We start from the raw sequence: 18,683 nt of genomic DNA, 5'->3' as shown, positions 1-18,683 counted from the left end.
TCTTACCTTTGAAAGGTCAGAAGGTTTTTTTCCCCCTGTACCTAAATGAAATCATACACTACAACCACACCTAGAAAATACGTGTAAAGACCTACTGCTAACATTTAAAAATAAAGTTTCTGGCTGATCCAGCAACTAAAACTCATAGTCTCTCCTTCTCCAGTAAAGTAGAGAGGAGGAAAAAAAAAAATAATAAAGGGACTGAGGGTTGAGACAAGAACAGAAGGAGCACCCACCAACCATGGTCCTGGGCAAAACAGACTGGGCTTTCTTAAAGCAAAACAATTTATTAATGGTTACTTAAAAGGACAAAGGGAAACAAAACCGGTTACTTGAGAGGATAGAAAGAAACAAAGCCAGATCTTAAAACCAACACCTTTCCCCCCCCGGCTCTACCTCCTCCCCCCAGCAGCACAGGAGGCAGGGACTGGGGGAGTGCAGGTCAGTTCATTCCGTGCTGTTACTGCTGCTTCTTTCTTAAAGGAGAAGGAGTCCTTACACCCTTTTCCCCTGCTCCAATGGATCCCCTACCCACGAGGAAAAATCCACAAACTTCTCCAGCGTGAGTCCAGCCCACTGGAAACAATCCTTCCCCACAGGTTGCCCCAGTGTGGGCTTTACCACAGTCTCAGATACTTAGAGAGCTGTAGCCACTCGCTCCGGCGTGGGTTGTCATGCAGACTCCAGATGCCTCTCTGCCTTGTCGTGTGTCCCAACACGACCATCCTCAGGCTCAGGCATCTTCTCCCCACGGGCTGCGAGTGGGTCTCTGCTCCACTGAGGCCGTCCTGGTTGCAGGGGGCCGCCTGCTATCTCACCATCAGCCGCAGGGGAAACTCGGCTCCAGCACACCTCCTCCCGCTCCATCCTCACTGACCTGGTGTCGATGTGGCCGTTTCTCTCAGATCTCAGTCCTCTCCAGGTGAACTCAGCCCAGTGGGCACCCCAGGAGTGGGGTGCCCCCGAGTTCCCCAGCTGGCTCCGCCGCCGCCATTCTCCGTGGGCGGCGCCAGCCCGACGCAGGCAGCCGCCCGGCCGGGAGCCAGGGAGCGGGGGCAGTGCCCTCCTCACTTCTCTCCTCGCTCCTGGGCAAAGCATCTTTTCCAGTTCCTTTGTCCCGACTTAAATAGGGCAATTCGCAGAGGCGCCCTATTGGCTCAACCCCGAGGGGGATGGCAGTCTGATCTGGTGGCCAGAACTAAGCCTAACCCGGTTCCAAAACCGGGCAGGTCACACAGAGCAAAACCCCTCTCCTGCCACCAGAACCCCCACCCCCTCCACATCAAACCATGACATTTTAACATGAGAAAAGCTGAAACTACTGCACTGTGAAGATGAGTTGAGAAAATAAACAGTTTATAACACACTATGAATGTGTGTCCATACAACCAACGTGAATTGCCAATGTGTGGAAATCACAGTTAACAAGTTTGTTAATTTAACCCATGAGTCAGCACACAGCCAGCTTCCAGTCCTGAAGCAGTTCCACTGAAAGCAGGCAGGCTCCTGGGGGTCTCAAGTTAAACAGTTCACCAAAACTAAATCAGGACTACAGTAGTTTGGTGAGCTGAATTCATGGCAATCCATTTTTTTTTTATAATATCCAACCACGATGCTGCTCCAAACTGTAAAGCACATGAATTGATAGCAAGCACAAATCTCCAAACCATTTGGTTGTGTTTTTTCTCCATTTTATTGCTCTTCTGTTCCAGAGTTAAGTAACAAGCTGAGCAAAGTAACAGTGACATATGAATCACATAACAAAGACTTAATAAGGAAAAGATTTTCACCTTTTCTCTTTCCCAAAAATGTTCAATAAGCTGGATAACTTATAGAAACCAGTTTTAAATCACAATCAGAATTATATACAGAAATGACGACTAACAAGCTGCAGTGGCTCTACATGGTCTTAGCAAATTTGGTGTCACAAACTGCATGGAGAACGAGGGAACTGCTATTTCTTCATCTCCAGGATTGCACTCCCCGGCCCTCGGTGTTTGGCACTGCATATGTTGCAGAACTGGACAGGAGATACCTAGAAATTAAAAAGAAAACAAGAACCTCTTAGAGAAACGGAGCCACGTTAGAATGTGAGAAGAGGAGTAAGTGGTCATGCCTTTCCCAACACGACTGTTCACAGTCAGGCTGTTCCCTACCAACATACTCATGGACAGGTGCAGGAAGGCGATCCAGAAGAACGTAACAAAGCAGGCTGTTCTGCAGTCAGCGGGCAGCACGCCTCCCCACTCACTCCAAGGGCATTACCTACACCCTCCAGGAGAGGAAGGTCAGATTTCCTCCACAACAAAGTCAAAAGTATCACTGTTTATCTTCACAGATCACTTGGTCGGCTCCACTGACCACTGGATGTCTCAGTCACAGCTCTGTCTTTGGATAGTGCTCCCCAGATTTCCAACAGCTGAGAAAATGGCCGGACTGCTGTCCATCTGATACCAAATGTGTGTTTACTGTTACTCCTGTGTTGAGCTCTGGGCCATGCTTAATGCACACATTGCTTTCCTTTCTGTGTGTCACCAGTCACCCAATATCAGTAACACAACTGATGACCTAAAGCCAAGAAATCCTAGAGCAGTGGAGAATTTGGCTCAGATGTATGCAGACAGGGCTGTACTCATAGATGCTGTATATTCTCTAGTACATAATATCCATGTCACATTTACAAGTCCCATCTGACAAGTTACCCGTCCCAGAAAATTGAGAAAGCTAGCTAAATTGTAGATTATTTCTCAAATAATAAAATTTGTGGTAAATATTGTTTGAATAAATATTTACTAGTTGTTGGGCTTTCTTGTGCAAACCATCTGATTCATTAAGATTCTCATTACATATTTAAGTCTAAATGCTGTACCATATGGCTACAAGCACTTTGCTTGGCTACTTGCAGATTCACCAAAGTTATTTTTTCGCTAGATGCTCATTTTCAGAGACAGAAATAGAATCAGAAAAGCCTAAATTCCATTTTCTTTGAGATTTTCTTACCATTCTTGTGCTTACATTCCTAAGTTCAAAATTGGTTATATCTAGGAGCTACCTTTTTGGTTGGTTTTCAGTGATGGGGTGGGGGGGAATAGAAAAAAAAAAAGAAAAAAGAGGGAAAAAATATTTCCTTGATGAATAATCATAGAATGGTGTGGGTTGGAAGGCACCTTGAAGATCATCTAGTTCCAACCCCCCTGCCATGGGCAGGGAAACCCTCCACTAGATCAAGTTGCTCAAAGCCTCATCCAACCTGGCCTTGAACACTGCCAGGGTTGGGGCATCTACAACGTCTCTGGGCAATCTGGTCCAGTGTTTCACCACCCTCATAGCCAAGAAGGTCTTCCTTACATCTAATCTACTCTTTTTCAGTTTAAAGCCATTTCCCCTTGTCCTGTCACTACATGCCCTTTTAAGAAGTCCCTCTCCAGCTTTCCTGTAGGCCCCTTTTAGGTACTGGAAAGCTGCTATAAGATCACCACCTTCTCCAGACTGAACAGCCCCAACTCTCTCAGCCTGTCTTCATAGCAGAGGTGCTCCAGCCCTCGCATTATCTTTGTGGCCCTCCTCTGGACCCCCTCCAGCAGCTCCATGTCTTTCTTGTGCTGGGGACTCCAGAGCTGGACACAGTATTCCAGGTGGGGTCTCACACAGCAGAGTAGAGGGGCAGAATCACCTCCCTCGACCGGCTGGCCATGCTTCTTTGGATGCAGCCCAGGATAGGGTTGGCTTTCTGGGCTGCCAGGGCACATTGCCGGCTCACGTTGAGCTTCTCATCCACCAGTACTCCTAAATCCTTCTCCTCAGGGCTGCTCCCAATCCATTCTCCGCCCAGCCTGTACTTGTGCTTGGGATTGCCCCGACCCACGTGCAAAGCCTTTAAAACATGTTCTGAGCATAAAGATGATTACAAAGATACGCCTCAAAGCTGCACTGAGTATTCAGACTGCAGAAAGTGATAAAATGCTTCTCAAACAGCAGCAATTTCTTTCTGAATTAGATGAACTTTAGTTGCAGTGGCCCTAAACTCCCTTTCCTTAGTCACATACTACTATGGGGTATGATCACAAATAATTACTGTAATCACATAATTCCTGATAGACCCATGCCCCTTCTCCACAGTTGACAAACGGAAATAATTTGTCCTTTCATCTTTGGCAAAGGTGTCAGAGATGAAGCAAGTTCCTTACTGTGTTAGACACCGGGAGGCACTCTTTGTGAAACATGTGTCTGCAGTGGAACACGACCACGTTGAAGGACTTGGATGTATCTGGGAAAAAGAAAAGGAAATTAATCATGACAGGGCAATGAAACAAATGATTCAGTGGCTACAGCAGTACATGCCTGCATTCTATTACACATACAGAAACATCAAGTAATGTATCTCAAAATAATTTCCGAATTATTCTGGCTCATTAACAGAAACCATGGAGAGCGATGGTTTGAGGTGACGTGTCCCAGTGACAGAGGTACAAGACAGTTTTATTCTGTGGCTTAAAAGCTGTACACCTTTTCACCAGAAATGTTTCACGCCAAGATGTGACACAGGCTGAATTTGGGCAGGGAGAAGAGTAAACTACCACCAAATAATTCAGCCATTTGGAAGAAAAGTTAGCAAAAAAATTCTTGTGCTACAGCAGAGAGAATCAGAACGTTAAAGTTCTGGCGCCTGCGCTGCACACCACGATCTTGAAATTTGGCAAGAACCTGCCTAAGTGCACACTGTGCCTGTTGATTCCCTCATGAATACGGAGCCCAATTAGAAGCCGACATACAACATCCACATACTCAAAGAGCAACTCTCTCACTCATCTGCATCACCCACGTTTGATCCCTTGGCTCCTGTTCCCTCGACACACATCCCTCAAGGCACCAGCACATTCAGCTCTGCCAGGTTTTCTGTCACCACGTGACTGCTCTGGTCGTTATGCTGGTGTTATGTGATCATAGTATAGTTGGGATTATTTAAGTGAAAACCAGTAGAAACCACATGGAAAACCTGCAAATGACTCCATTGAGCTACACGTGCTCAGAAACAAAAAAACAATAGGTCCATACATACACCTTTGTCTTACGTATTCTTGTTTGAAGATGGCATGACAGACAGTCTCCTAGAAAAACATTCTTCTTAAGATGCCCAACAGCTATATTAGTATTTCTGAACTATAGCTGCTTTGCAGAATGTACATCTTCAAAATAATATCCTGAATTTTTAGTTTCGAAATGAACTTTAGAAGATGTTTTAAAATTACAGTCTGTTCTGTAAGCTGCTTAAAGTGACAGCAGTGACTGAAGCCAAGAGTTTTCCACCACTCGGACAAAAAAAACATATTCCATAAAACTTGTAGATTATTATAAAGTTCAGTCTAAATTGTTCAACAGATTTGGACAGATTTGGTGGCAACAGTTTTGTGAGAATCATCTGTGAGAACAGAGAGAATTCCAGAATACAGATTCCCTATGCTGATGGAATTAAAAGCTGCTTTGCATTTCACATATTTCAAAAACAGAAAATAAGGAAGTCAAAGATGAGTAGGAAAGAAAATCTGCGTTTACTCCACTCCCGCGTGAGAATTCATAAGCAAGCTTTGCACAGGAGACTGAAATTATACAGTGACTACCCAGGGAGAGTACTACACATTTCTATGAATAAAAGCAACCAGTAGTTCCTCCAAAAATAACAAAAATAGATAACCTCTTTCTCTTCTAGAAAAGGATCCTACCTGAAGGAAGTATTGGAGACAGGCATGATTCGCAGATATTCTCCTCTGGAAAAACAAAACAAAACAAACTTGCAACAGCTTTATCACCAAATTTCATGTTTACTTTTTTATAAAGCAGGTGCGAGCACACTGCTATTACAGAAACGGAGCTCTGTCTTAAAGTATTTACTTCAGATGCCTAACAGAGGTCTATTAAAAATTGAAGAGCGATACTGAAGCAGCATTTCGATTAACGGCTGGAAAAATGTTTACACCTTCTGACTCTGACGACAGCAGAACTGCAGGAGCGAGGCAGTTCAGGATCAGCGCTGCAGAGGCACAAGGCAAACTGAAAAAAAAGGAGCGTAGGACGGGTGACTGACATCTCTGCAGCATTCTGTAGCCAAAGCTCTGAGCCTCTGTCCTTCTGTCAGCTTTTGCCTCCTGGTATTATCAGCTGCTGTGAATTACAGCGCCCTTCACAGTCATCAGGAGCACCTTGTGAAACGTTTTCAACTATTTCTGAAAACTATCTTGTAGCTTTTGTTTCGGTCGCAGATTATCATTATCTGACTATCCGTGTTGGCACTGAACACCTTTTTTCACCTTTATAGACAAACTGCTGGACTGTGCCCATCACTGGCTACGCAGAGATTAATCAAGAGAAAAAGCTGCATGCTGGGTCTTGCAGTTTTTGAGATGAGAGTAGTTCCTTTGCAAAGGGGAAAGCAGCTACTATCCTCCTACATTCTACAAATAAGGTACAATATTCAGGCTTTGGGCAGCTTCCAAAGTGGACCATCATGTGGCTTGGGTCTATAAACCAAGGAAAAGACTTATAAGCCTTGAAAGTCACCACGTTTCCTCTGCACTCACCATCTACTAGAACACCCTTCATCTGAGTTCGATGCATTTTCTTCAGCAAAGAGAGAGAATCAGCAACAAGTATCTTCTTGCAGCCCTCCCGCAGCAAGATCTGCGTGCAAAGAACACAAAGCACAGTGGCTGTTGAACAGATGGGCACAACAACTGTCTGGGCAAGTCTCCGCTGGGTTCCTGCTGCAAATAGAGCACAAGCAACGTTTCAGACTTCTCAAGCTGTTATAAAGGAGGGAAAGAAGGAACCTCCTGTTACCATCACCTCTAGCTACATGAAAAACCCACAATATATAATGGAAACACCACGCCTCAAAAAAAAAATCAAATCCTTTTTGAATATACTATTGTCATAAATTATGATCTTCTTCCTATAAGTGTGTCTTAACAAAATACAATGGTGAGAGACTTGTACAGTGCCCCTCACAGCTGATTTCCAAACCATTGCAAAACTTCTTCCACCCATATCATTCCTGTCTTCTTTAGGAAAGGCGTTTGATAACTATAAAGCATTTGTAAACATGGCAATTCAAAATTTATTTTGTTCCAACATATTTCCTGCTGAGGTGTCATTTAGTAAGCGGTATGATCTGTCCACACAACTAACCAAAGGTCCAGAGCTGGTTCCTCTTTAGCAGAAGCCTCAGGTCCCTTTCTACTTACTTCATATTTTTTCATTGGATTGACACGGCATTGCCTGACAATGTTGTGAAGCAAAAAAAAGAATCAAGGGTGTCAAAACGCTACAGAGCCTTATTTCACAACACTTAATGAAGCAAGGATGAAGATATGACAAACCCAAATAAGTCTGGTGGAATTTTTCTTCCTCCTCCCGAACTGGTGTTTGGAAATTTGTTTTCCAAGACAACAACTCCTCTGAAGCTCTCCTCAAAGAGCTTTCAAACGAGGCTCACAGTCAATTTTAAGCTGAATAACCCGAAAAAGTGTTATAAAGAGGTAACGTCCATTCCTTTCTCCTGATTATTTGCATTACAGGCAACACTCAGTGTTCTAAAATAGCCCGAGAGAGATTTAAAGCAAATACCTAAAAAGAAATATGTTTTACAGCCAGCTGACCTGTCCAAAACCTGATCTTCTCACGTACACACTGAAGTAATAAGGACGCACTGCCAAGAATGACATGCAGTTAAGACTGCAAATCTGAAATACATGAAAAAAATTTAAATTGAGCAACACTTCGAGCATTTTAAACCGGGCATGTCAGTGGGTAAATGACATTCTCCAGTATTAGACACATTGAGCTATAAAACATGTCAGAGCCCTAGAAACTGAATGCAGCTCTACAAGACAAACACTTAGAAAATGAATTTTTTTCTGTGATAATCTCAGGATCCAAGTACAGCTTTCCCCTTTCAACTTTATGCAAGAGCAACAGAGAATGGTAAATTCTGTTTTAAATGTAGAAAAATGTCACTAGCTTTGAAAAAGTTTTTAGAAACTTTTTGCAAGGACAATTAGATCAGACCATCTTTCAGAACGAGTGCTTGCCTCGTTCGAAATATTCTCAATCACCAAATTATGGCCCAAGGACAGGTAAGTAACTCGGATCTGATGAGGTCTTGGCTGTATAACTGGACTCTCTGCTAGCTGTGCTCAGCAGAAGCAGATGAAAAATCCCATGTTTAAGTAAAAGGAGCAAAGCAAGCATTATAAATGAGGGGAGCAGAACAGTCATACAAAGGGAAGAGGGGAGCATGATTTACTATTTTCTACTCAAAATGCAGCGTGCCAATAGGAAAACTTCATTTTAAAAAAAGGAATAAAAGAAGGAAACAGTAAACTTCATTAGGTCACTGGAAAACCTCAGTGCTCTTTGGTGCCTTAAAAAACAGAATTAACAGAAACATCTTGTAAGAAACATGTGCTGTCTTCTCTCCATTCTGTAAATTTCAATAAGATTTTTCTGTATCACTTTCAATGACTGTTTGTCAGACCTTATTTTGCTACAAGTGGAATACTGTAGGCAGCTGGTGTTGTATAAAAGGAAAAGTCACAATGAAGAATGTAAGGTATCTAATCTTAAGGTAACAAATCTCAATTCTTCTGCAGAAACAGATTTGAAAAGCTCAAAGATGAGATGGATAATTTAAAACTTAAAGAGAAGCAGGAGAGGGAATTTGGAGGTAGGACAGAGGGAGAAAAATGCTTAAATTAACTTATTTACATTAAAAGGAGGAAGAAGTATGTAACTGTGTGCCCTAAGATCAGGTTAAACTAGTTAAAACTGACATGAAGCATAAATCCAATGAAACTACTTTCTGGGGAGATGAAACACAACAAAGAGGATGCTACTCGCGTAACAAAAGTCTTACAAAGCTGAACTTTTTTACCCTTTAAAAGCACATGACTAAGCACGAGCAGGACAGCAGTGCACAGCTTGAGAAAGAAGTTCTAAGCAGATACAATGCTTATTACCAAATTAATAAAAACTTCTGGAACCAAAACATTTATTGCAAAAAGAATTCTACTTCATTTCCAGACTGTATTAGGGAAGATGCTACTGTACTGTTAAAATCAGAAGCCATAAAATCTTCTATTTCATTTAAATAAGTCTTGATTTACCAATGCCTAACGTGATCTTAAAGGAAAACACTGCAGTGCGTAGTTAATTTCTAAGGGTATACTGAAAGCTCTGGGAATAAATTCAGGCTTTGATTCAGGTTGGACTCAAACAAGTCCATGTTTCTCAAGGCCAATTAGCCAACTTCTTCCGAACGGCATCATGATCACAATTAAAAAGCACATTATTTTCAGCCTTTACAATGCAAAGGCAGGTGTCCCTCTGTGCACGCTGCCACTCGCCCCCCGGTGCCACCAAGGTCTCTGAACAGCAGCTCATTCGTGTTCAGGAGCAAAACCCAAGCATTCTCCCAGGTGCTGTTCCTAGCAGCATCCATCAGATTATCATCAGGGTCTGTTAGTTCATCACCTTGTTACTCTACGAACGGACGAATCTCTGTTACCCACCGGAGTTACTGCGGGTTCGATCGAAGTGCAAACTAATTAGTTAACATTTGAGTAGAACGGCTAAAAGCCACAAAATCTAGAGATGCTGCATCTAAACAAGTTGCTTTCACATTTTAAAACCAGGGAAACCAAGTCTTAGAATACCAACACTTTCTGGAGTTTTCTTCTAACAATCGTGACACTACAGGTGAGAAATTAGGCATTTCTTTCTAAAAGGAAGGAGATATTTAAACCTCTTCCAACACCACGAGCATTTCCTAAATTTCTCTCAGGTACAGACCGAAGCTGAAAAGACACCTATTTTATATACACTTGGAAAGTCTAACAGGCTTGTAACTAACTCACCAGCGCACAAATAAGGGGATTCTTCTATCAGCCTTCTCTGTGAGACGTGTGATGCAACGCTTTAGAAACCTGGAGCATGATTACACGCGAGTTATTTTAAGAAAGGCTCCTGCATTCCTCATTCATCAGTTAAGATCACCATGTCATCAGATACCAAAGACTTAGGCATGTGTGAGCTATTTCATATTCTTTTTCAAGTTAATTTCCAGGGGACTACATATAAAAGGAAATACAAAGTTCAAGGGTACGTTAGAGAAACAAAGTCTCTGTTAAGATCAAGCCGTTGTAGGACTGACATGTTTCGGTTCAAAGAAGTTGTATAAAAATGCCACCAGTGGCACTGGTTTCACAAAAAAAGAGTCTGAATTTGTATTTTGCAATACTAGCAAATGCTGATTTTGCTACAGTTTTCAAATAAAAGCATTACTGCCCTAACTGCGTTGGCTAAGGGAGTTCTTAAAAACAATTGCACTGGTAAATTCCTAATGGGAACAGAGGTTCTGCAGGAGTCTCTGAGAAGCAACATCTATGTGCGGAAACCAAATTAAAGCTACACTGACAACGACTTTTCAATTGTACAAAGATGAAATAGAGTTTTGATTCTGTGACTTTGAAAACACTGTTACTGCAAGCAGTAAAGACTAAAATGATTAAACTTTTGTGAGGGTGTCAACATGACTCGGCTCAATTTGGTTAGCTTGCCACAGATTTGCATGGCATTTTGTTGTGATGAGAACCTTGACTCAAGAATGACGATTTATTTGCCATTAAATAAAAAACGTGTTAGCAATGTCTCATTTCTAATAAATAGGCAGGCTCCTCCTTAAGACAACACCTCTTCAGGAGTTTATAAATTCCAAGGTAGTCGTCTGTGGTCTATTTTATCTATAAATTTATGGCACCAAGGAACTAGATTGCATGAGTTAGATATAAAATATAATAAAAATGTTTTAGATCGCACTTTCCTTGATGAATCCTCCTGTTAAAATTGAGACAGCTATAAATTTGTCTTTGTTGTCTATGAATGTTACTGTACATAAACACTAAAATCAGTATTATTTCAGTAGTAAATCAACTTTCATCACTATGATAAATCAGTGTCACTCAATTATCTACTATGGTTTTAGTACACTAACTCATATGATGACAGAGAAAACTTGATAATAAATGATCCTCGAGAGGGAAACAAAATAAATAATCACTTGGTGTTTTAATCCCAATTCAGAAAACCACTTAAACAAGTACTTAAGTATTTTCCTTACCCAGAAAAGATTTAAGTGTGTGCGCAGCTTTAAGTTAACGGAAGAATCGCATTTCCTGAAGTTGGAAAATAAAAAAGGGTATTCTTGTAGAATAATAAGGCAGCTTAATAGATCCCTACTTGTATATCAGAGCTGTAATGCCAGAGGAAAAGTAAATTAGAAGTACTTAAGTTGTAGCCTAAGAACAAAGTCTCAAGTGATCTACATTTTATTTTTACACCCAATAGAATACCTAATTCTATCTTAGTGCCATGCTTGATTTGTTTGACAACACTAAGAAAAACTTAAGTTACTCAGGGAAGATCCCAGATTAAAAAAAAATTACAACAAATTTTGTTGCACTAGTAGATTTCCGTGTTGGATTCGCTAACGCACCCTGTGAGCCACGAGACCTGCTCTGGCAGCCCCTCCATTGGATTCACGGGGTTTTGCTGGGATGTAGAGAGTTGTTTTCAAAAAGACAAAGTCTGTCAGAGGCACTGCTTTCAGCTCCTACCCACGTTTCAAATCCCATCTAACGTAAAGTTTACCAGTAAGGAAATTTGGGATCATTATAGCAAGTTTGCATCCACACACTTACATGAACATAAACCAATCTTGTCAGGGCTTGCACAAGGAGGCCACAATTAAATCATACAACAGCACAGCTGTCACACCTTTTGGGGAGCCAACCTTATGAGGAGATCAGCACAGTTTTTGGGTTAGGTAGTGACCTCTAACTTCACCTGCACACCTCCTTTGTGGTTCTTGGCACAAAATTTCCTTTTTTTTCCTTTGAAAATGGGAACAATAAAACTTACGTGTACACAGAGCTTGAGATCCGAAGAGATGAAACTACAGAAAGTCCTAGCCAATGCAATTTGGATATCTGTAGGAGTTCAAAAGGTCTGGTAGGTTAGCTGATACAAATCAGGAATTTTTTAATCCAAAATCCAAAGAGTTGTGCCAGGCCAGAATAGAGGACACGGACTTCTCACCATGAACCTACACAAGATGATGGTAACCAGGCACCACACAAACACAAAGCTCGCTTTGACGCAGCTGATGAGGCAGCAACAATGCTGAAGCCAGGGCAGAACTGCCCTCCACAACGAGAGGCCGCTCACACCTTCACTTGAAGCCCCAGCCGTTCCTGAAGCCCACGCGGACTGTGGAAACAGTCCTGCTGTAAAAAATGGAGCTCACCCATCTAAGGCTACTCAGGTGAGTGTGCAAGGGCTGCAGTCAGACACACCATCTGTTCAGAAACGGTGCACTTGGCATTAACACTTCAGGAACTGCCTTATTTTAAGCTATAGCTTACATTTCTCTAAAGAAAAATAGTCTCCTTTTTTTTTTTACTGTCTTGTTGTGCTATCATACAAGCAAGCCAAGCACAAATTCATCTTCCCTAATTTCTGTTCTTCCTATGAGATCTAAATTTTAGCCCTAGAGCTGTCCAAATCTACTTCAAAATGAATTAATTTGAAATCCACAACGCATTTCAATGCTAGCAGCAAATCATTTTAGATATCACTCTGAAGGCTAAATACATCCTTTTAATCCCAAAGTAATTTTGTTAAAAGGGATTTGAAGACAAAATGATTCTTCTCTCCCCAAAAGTGACCAAACGATGTCGTCAGCTTTGTCTGAAGCCACGCAATGTACTCGGCGTATGTGTAAAGCTGCAGCTACGCACAGAGCACTTCCTCAGTCTGTCTGCAGACCTGCCTAAAATTATATTTTGATTTCAACAGAACGCAGGAACAGAAGGATTAGCAGCACAACCAGCAGAGTAGTGACAGCAGCAAGATTAACATGCAACTCTCTAAATGCAGAATGCCATTTACCTGGCATTATTTGGGAAGGATAGTAGTATCTAAGTCAACTAAAATCCTGTAAGTAACGCTACAACATACATTATATGCAAACTGGTATCTTTATCTGGGGTAGCTCCTTGCGCATAACGGGGGTACAACAGAATAAGACACTTAAAATGCTTTTTTGAAATACTGCAAGTCATAACCTAAAGCACATATCATAATAAAATAAGGCAAAAGCCTTGGAAAAGCTTAGAAGATGCCTTTTTAAAAGGACTTCTGACACCAGTGAAGGCTCTAGCAGATATAATCTTGACTTGGTCTGGTAAGAGACCAGCTATGACCTTTACTGAAAACTATCAAACCTATCTATTTCCTAGAGATGGCCAAAGACTAATAGCAGACAAGAAACAAATGTTTGAGGTTCAGATAATTGGAGGTTCAGCTGCTTAGTGGGCTATGTTTTCTTGGACTCTGCACAGTCACACCTGGGGCATTCGAACTGCCCTATATCCTTACGTTTCCCAGTAGAAGGGTGCAGAGCAGTATCACAGAGAACTGAAGTCTGGGTAGCAGGGAGATTTGAAGCATGCAAGACAACTCGCTCTGTTGTTACTTTCACAAACATTTAAGGGCATGCTTCTCAAGTTCTTAGAAACACACAAAGCCAGTCATGTAGGGAACTGCACTATCTGTATAATTATGCTGGGATAAGAACTCCCATAATCCAATGAGCAACCTTTTTTATTTAAATGCATAGACATCAACACTTTCTGCACAAAAGACACGAAGTTGATTTTAAAAGTTGGTCTTCCTTTAGTTAGTATGACACAACATACGGCTCTAATACTCAGTGAACGTTTTAGTGAGTGCATGTTGTGTTGTGCCTCCTCATATATGAAACAGAATTCAAGGTACTGGTCATGAGACTTCCCAGTATTGGACGGCTGGGCAGTACAAAATAGTCTGAGTCACCCAAGATCCTTCCAGTTCTACTTACCCACCACGCTTATGACAGCACAGGAGAGATTTAGAGGGGCGAGAAGCCATCGAGAGAAGAGACTTCGTCTTGACAACGTCAAGAAAGTGGCAAAGCGCTTTTGCTGTCTCTCTGAAAGCGAGTATCACAGGAAGAATGTAACACTTACCTGCAAGTTGTAGTCCTGAAGAATTTTCACAAGTGAGTCTCTCAAATTAGGAATCTCCATGCCTTCCTTAATGCGGTGGATCAAAAGAATGGGATCAACATGGGTTCCAATATTGTTCAACAAACCAGTAATAAAAGCTGTGAAAACCAAGAGGCAAAGAAATTAAGAAAAAAATCTACCAAAATATCTGATTAAAGGATGCTTTGGTGACAAACTACAGGCTCTGGCTCATTCTAAGACAGTTTTCTACCACGAGACAACACTAAGCCTCTTTCATACAGCCTTCATACGTTTCTGGCTGCCGTATTTTGTTGAATACAGGCCTTTGGGTAAGAGAGGAAGACACAGTTTGGCAAGTCACAGAACTTTTAAGGCATTCAGAAAAGGGGCAACGGAGTATCCAGCACAAATCCACAAGTAAATAACGCGTTTCCGCTCAATAGAAAGGGCACTCGTGCAAATACAGCCAGAAAATTCACTACAGTATGTGACTATTCCATTACTGGTTGCAGGATTTAAAAATGCCTTTTCAAGCACTTAACTCCAACATGTTTCTAAATGTCACCGAGTGACACAAAAGTAGTCTTTTGCTTTGGGAAGTACACCTGGCTAAACAAAAACATGAGAAGGATGAACCTCAAAATTGTGTTTTTTCTTCAGCCCTCAAAACTGAGGAATATCCCTGGAGTTGCTCTGCATACGGGCAGACAGAACTGAGAGAATTTTCTATGTTTTGAATCCCTTTTGCTCTAAAGATGTCACTACTTGTAGCGTCATTTTTAGTGATGGACAGCATTTAAGTATGGGTAGCTTGAGAACGCCCTTCTTCCTGTCAGAATTAGCAGCCAAGGGATGAAAAGATAAGTATTCCGACATTAATTCTACAAGACACTCAAAATCCTTTGGAAAAGAGACCTCAAGAGAGACTTTAAAGCCTTGATTTAAAGCCCCAGAATAGGCTGCAAAACTAATGGAGTAGATAGTTAAAATACTTCTCCATTTTCTCAGTCATATTAACGCCTCCGAATCTGCCTCCCGGACAAAACTGATGTTGCTTATGAGATTCTGCCAGTTTCTGACTCCATCTAAACTTTAAACTCGAGTAGCTATTCATATAATGGATGAAAGGCAAAATGCCCTCGTTATCACAGATGTTACCTTTGTGCCAGAAAACAAAACAAATAAGTTATTCTACTGAGGGGTAGAAAGGTGTAGGTTCTTAATTTTCAGAATTTCAAAGGGAAGCAGCTGCAATAAACACACTACGCAACATCCTCATCAAGCCTGCAGATTGTGTTTTGAGGATGTCTAAAAATAAAGCCTCATTCTGCCCAATTAAAAGCACCATTCTCCCCTGAATTTGTCATTAAGAACGTAACTATGCAGAGCTTAGTCCAAAGTTAAATCCCTAAGTACTCATTCTGTAGCATGCCCACATACTGCCTTACTGGCAGATTTTACGCACAGTAGGACAGCTATGTTGTGCTCTACAAACCAGAACACCTCCCTGGCCATCCATAAACACCTTGGCTAACGTGCACGTGGATAATTCAATCGTTGAATTGCAATAGTGTTCCACGAAAAAAAACCAAACAAATTCGAGCTTCTGAGTAACTGTTCCGCTTACGTGGTTTGTCGATGGAATATAAAATGAGGTCTTCCCAAAGTTCTGCATCATCTTGTTCCTTGGCAAATTCAATAGCTTTATCTACATCTTGCAATTCTTCCATTATCATCTTCAAGGCACTGCGGCTATTACCCATTCTGCCTAGAAGGAAAAAACACACAAACAGATTCTAAATCCTAACCACTTATCAATGCTCAGTGCTTTAAGAACCTCTTCGATATGAATTCTGTAACTGTGAAGTTGCCTCAGACTAACTCAGCCAAGATCACGTGTAATCTAATCTGATGTAGGAACGCAATTCCCAGAGCAATCACTATAACCTGAACAAGCTCTTGGACCACTTTGCTGGACAGGGACGTGGAGCCTTTCTCCAGGATATGTTGGGTCATAGAAGGGGTTGTGAAACTGCGGCAACATCTAACATCAGGTAGCGTATGCATGTCAACTGTGACACGAAATATCCCCTTTTAAGAGCCCTCATGGACCCTCTTCATTTGCAGTAAATACAGTGCAGCTTACACCCACGGAAAATAAGAGGAAGGAAGAGGAATAAACAGTAGAAATGCTGAATTATTCTTTAAATAAATCCATGAGTAAATCCTACTCTGCTCTCAAATGGTCCACGAAACGTTGGTCTTAATAGAACAACGATTGATTAAAAAAAAGCTTTCCATTTCCTTCATTACCAATACGCAAACATACATAAAAATCTTAGTCTTACAACGCCTCTCATTCAGAGGTAGATTCCTTGGCCTGCTGGGGGAGTTGATTTACAATTAATTTTATAAAAAAAAAAAAGAAAAGAAAAGGAAACATGAGTAAATCCTCCACTTCAGCAAAAGATAATACTAAGCTTCTGAGATCTATTTAGAATAAAATAGGATTTCTTTCTCTCCTCTCTTCAAACTTAGAGTATTACTCTTATCATGGAGATTGTCTCAAAAATATCCCCCCTGGCCAGTTTGCTCCCCATAGTGCCCCAACACCTCCAAAACCCAGAAAAACACCAAATCACATGCGCAGTAACACAATATATGGAGTTAAGACATCATATGAATAATCCAGTGCTTTATTTTCTACATCGTGTTATTTGGCTCTACTGATGTCATACCAACTTTGTCTCTGGGAAAGTCTGTTAAACGGTATTAGGCAATAGATCATACATTTCCACAGCATTAACTTTAGGACAAGATTAAAAGCATGTTGTCATTTATCACACTCAACATTACTTACTCAGAAGATAGACTGTCTCTTCTACGAAGCTCCTCTGTTGGCAGATCTCAAGAGCCTTGAATTTAAGGGAAGAGAGGAGGGAAAGAGAACACAGGGAACCATGTAACATGGTGTTTTATTGATCACAAATACTGCAAGAGTCTTAAAGATATTTTCCCATGAAGTTGCTTTACTCATTTTGACAGGAATATAGCTCCCTAATATGCACTGTCAGGTCCTCTGGCATTAATTAAGAGGAGAAACTCCATGGCATTTTTTTTTTCCTCCAAGATGAAATAAATCTGGGAATAGGACAAGTATTTCAGTCTGGATTATGCCAATCTCTACCTTTAAATCTACTGGCAACTTCTGTCTTCTGCTTCCAAAAGCTGGTTAATTCAAAAGCATTAAGGTTATCTGCTGTCAAGACTTGCTTCTTGTGGGTGGACTTATGAGGTCTCTAATGATGGAGGTCTGCCTGACATTCATATGTAACACAAGACAGTAGATCTCCTCAGTGTAACCAGAATGGTTTTGGGAGGTTGAGAGTACCCTCCAAATTTTGTACCAGTGACCTCCAAGAAGACAATATAAAAATGATCTAGTGCAAACATGAAAGAATAAGGAGGAAGCATTTCTTGTAAATTTGGTTTAAAGACCTGAGGGATAAATACAACGAGCAATTGCAGAATCTGTGTGCAGCTGAAAAACACTCAGCACAATTACCAAAACTACCAAGCTGATTACCAACAAGTTTTTAGTAACAGAAAACTGCCAGGGCTGGTTTGCCATAAACGATGCCATGCCTGTTTCCAACTTGGAAGCAGAAAGCAAACTCAAGATTCACAGCACTCCTGTGAAGACAACTGTTCACCAAAGACTTTCACACTTGGAAATCAAAACTATGAATGCATAAGACACAGCTACAGCTAAACATGTCAGCAAGAATTAACTTTTCCTTCCATTCTCAAATTATTTCAGATGGGTACTATGAAGATTAGAGATATGGACAATGAATTTCAGGGAAGAGGTAAGTGAATTTCGAACCAGACCCTTCAGGGGAATGAAGGTACAAATAATTCTAATAAGTTATAAACACAGTTGACAGCCTTTCTTCTCTCCACTTAGAAGTTAACCCACAAAGTACCAGGTATTCAGTATTTCTGGATGCTCCCGTTTATTGACTGTCATGCTCCCTCTAGAGGAAAACAGGGAACATTCCTACTCCTCTTTCAGTTCAATTTATAAACATTTGCTAAACTGCACTTGAACACAAGAGGCTTACTTTTAAAGAACAAGAATTATTTCTTCCTGCTGGGTTTACAATTTCTTTAAAGCAATAAGTGTGAATTTTTTCAAATGCCATGGTGTTGTTTTTCCATTTATACACTGCACTGGAATCTATTTAACAGGAATGGAAAATATTGGTAACTGGGAAATTCTTGGTCCCCTTTTTATTTCCTTAGAACAAATATTTGTATGTGGCAAAAAGTGCTACTATGTGATATGTATGGTAAGAAGTATAATTACAGAATTAGTAGTGACAGTAAATTCAACTAAGTTTTAACAGTGTTGGTATCTTTCTTATCTTCCTTAGCTTCTTACCAAAACATTAACATTTTAATGTAAGGTTAGAATGACACTTTTTCTGACACACTTTTCTCTCACTTTGGTGATTATTGCACCACACCTGCCAAAGGCTCACAAGTCTCAGCCATTTTCTTGCT

General features: G+C 41.0%; 1 protein-coding gene across 1 annotated transcript in view; it reads right to left on the bottom strand.

Annotated features, from left to right (window-relative positions):
- Positions 1–1,688: 1,688 nt before the first annotated feature.
- Positions 1,689–18,683, bottom strand: part of VPS41 (VPS41 subunit of HOPS complex) — a 108,507-nt gene continuing 91,512 nt past the window's right edge. Inside the window, exons 23-29 of the mRNA XM_086614302.1 lie at positions 16,978–17,032; positions 15,745–15,885; positions 14,118–14,254; positions 6,576–6,675; positions 5,721–5,765; positions 4,188–4,267; positions 1,689–2,035 (exon numbers count right to left, since the gene is read on the bottom strand). Of these exons, the coding sequence (XP_086470428.1) occupies positions 1,955–2,035; positions 4,188–4,267; positions 5,721–5,765; positions 6,576–6,675; positions 14,118–14,254; positions 15,745–15,885; positions 16,978–17,032 (639 nt within the window). The 3' untranslated portion in view covers positions 1,689–1,954. The remainder of the gene's footprint in view (positions 2,036–4,187; positions 4,268–5,720; positions 5,766–6,575; positions 6,676–14,117; positions 14,255–15,744; positions 15,886–16,977; positions 17,033–18,683) is intronic.

This window comes from Tauraco erythrolophus, chromosome 7 (genome assembly GCF_009769465.1).
Source record: "Tauraco erythrolophus isolate bTauEry1 chromosome 7, bTauEry1.pri, whole genome shotgun sequence".
In the NCBI taxonomy this organism is placed as follows: Eukaryota; Metazoa; Chordata; class Aves; order Musophagiformes; family Musophagidae; genus Tauraco; species Tauraco erythrolophus.
Note: the sequence above shows the minus strand (reverse complement) of the source record. Positions and strands in the feature narration are given on the sequence as shown.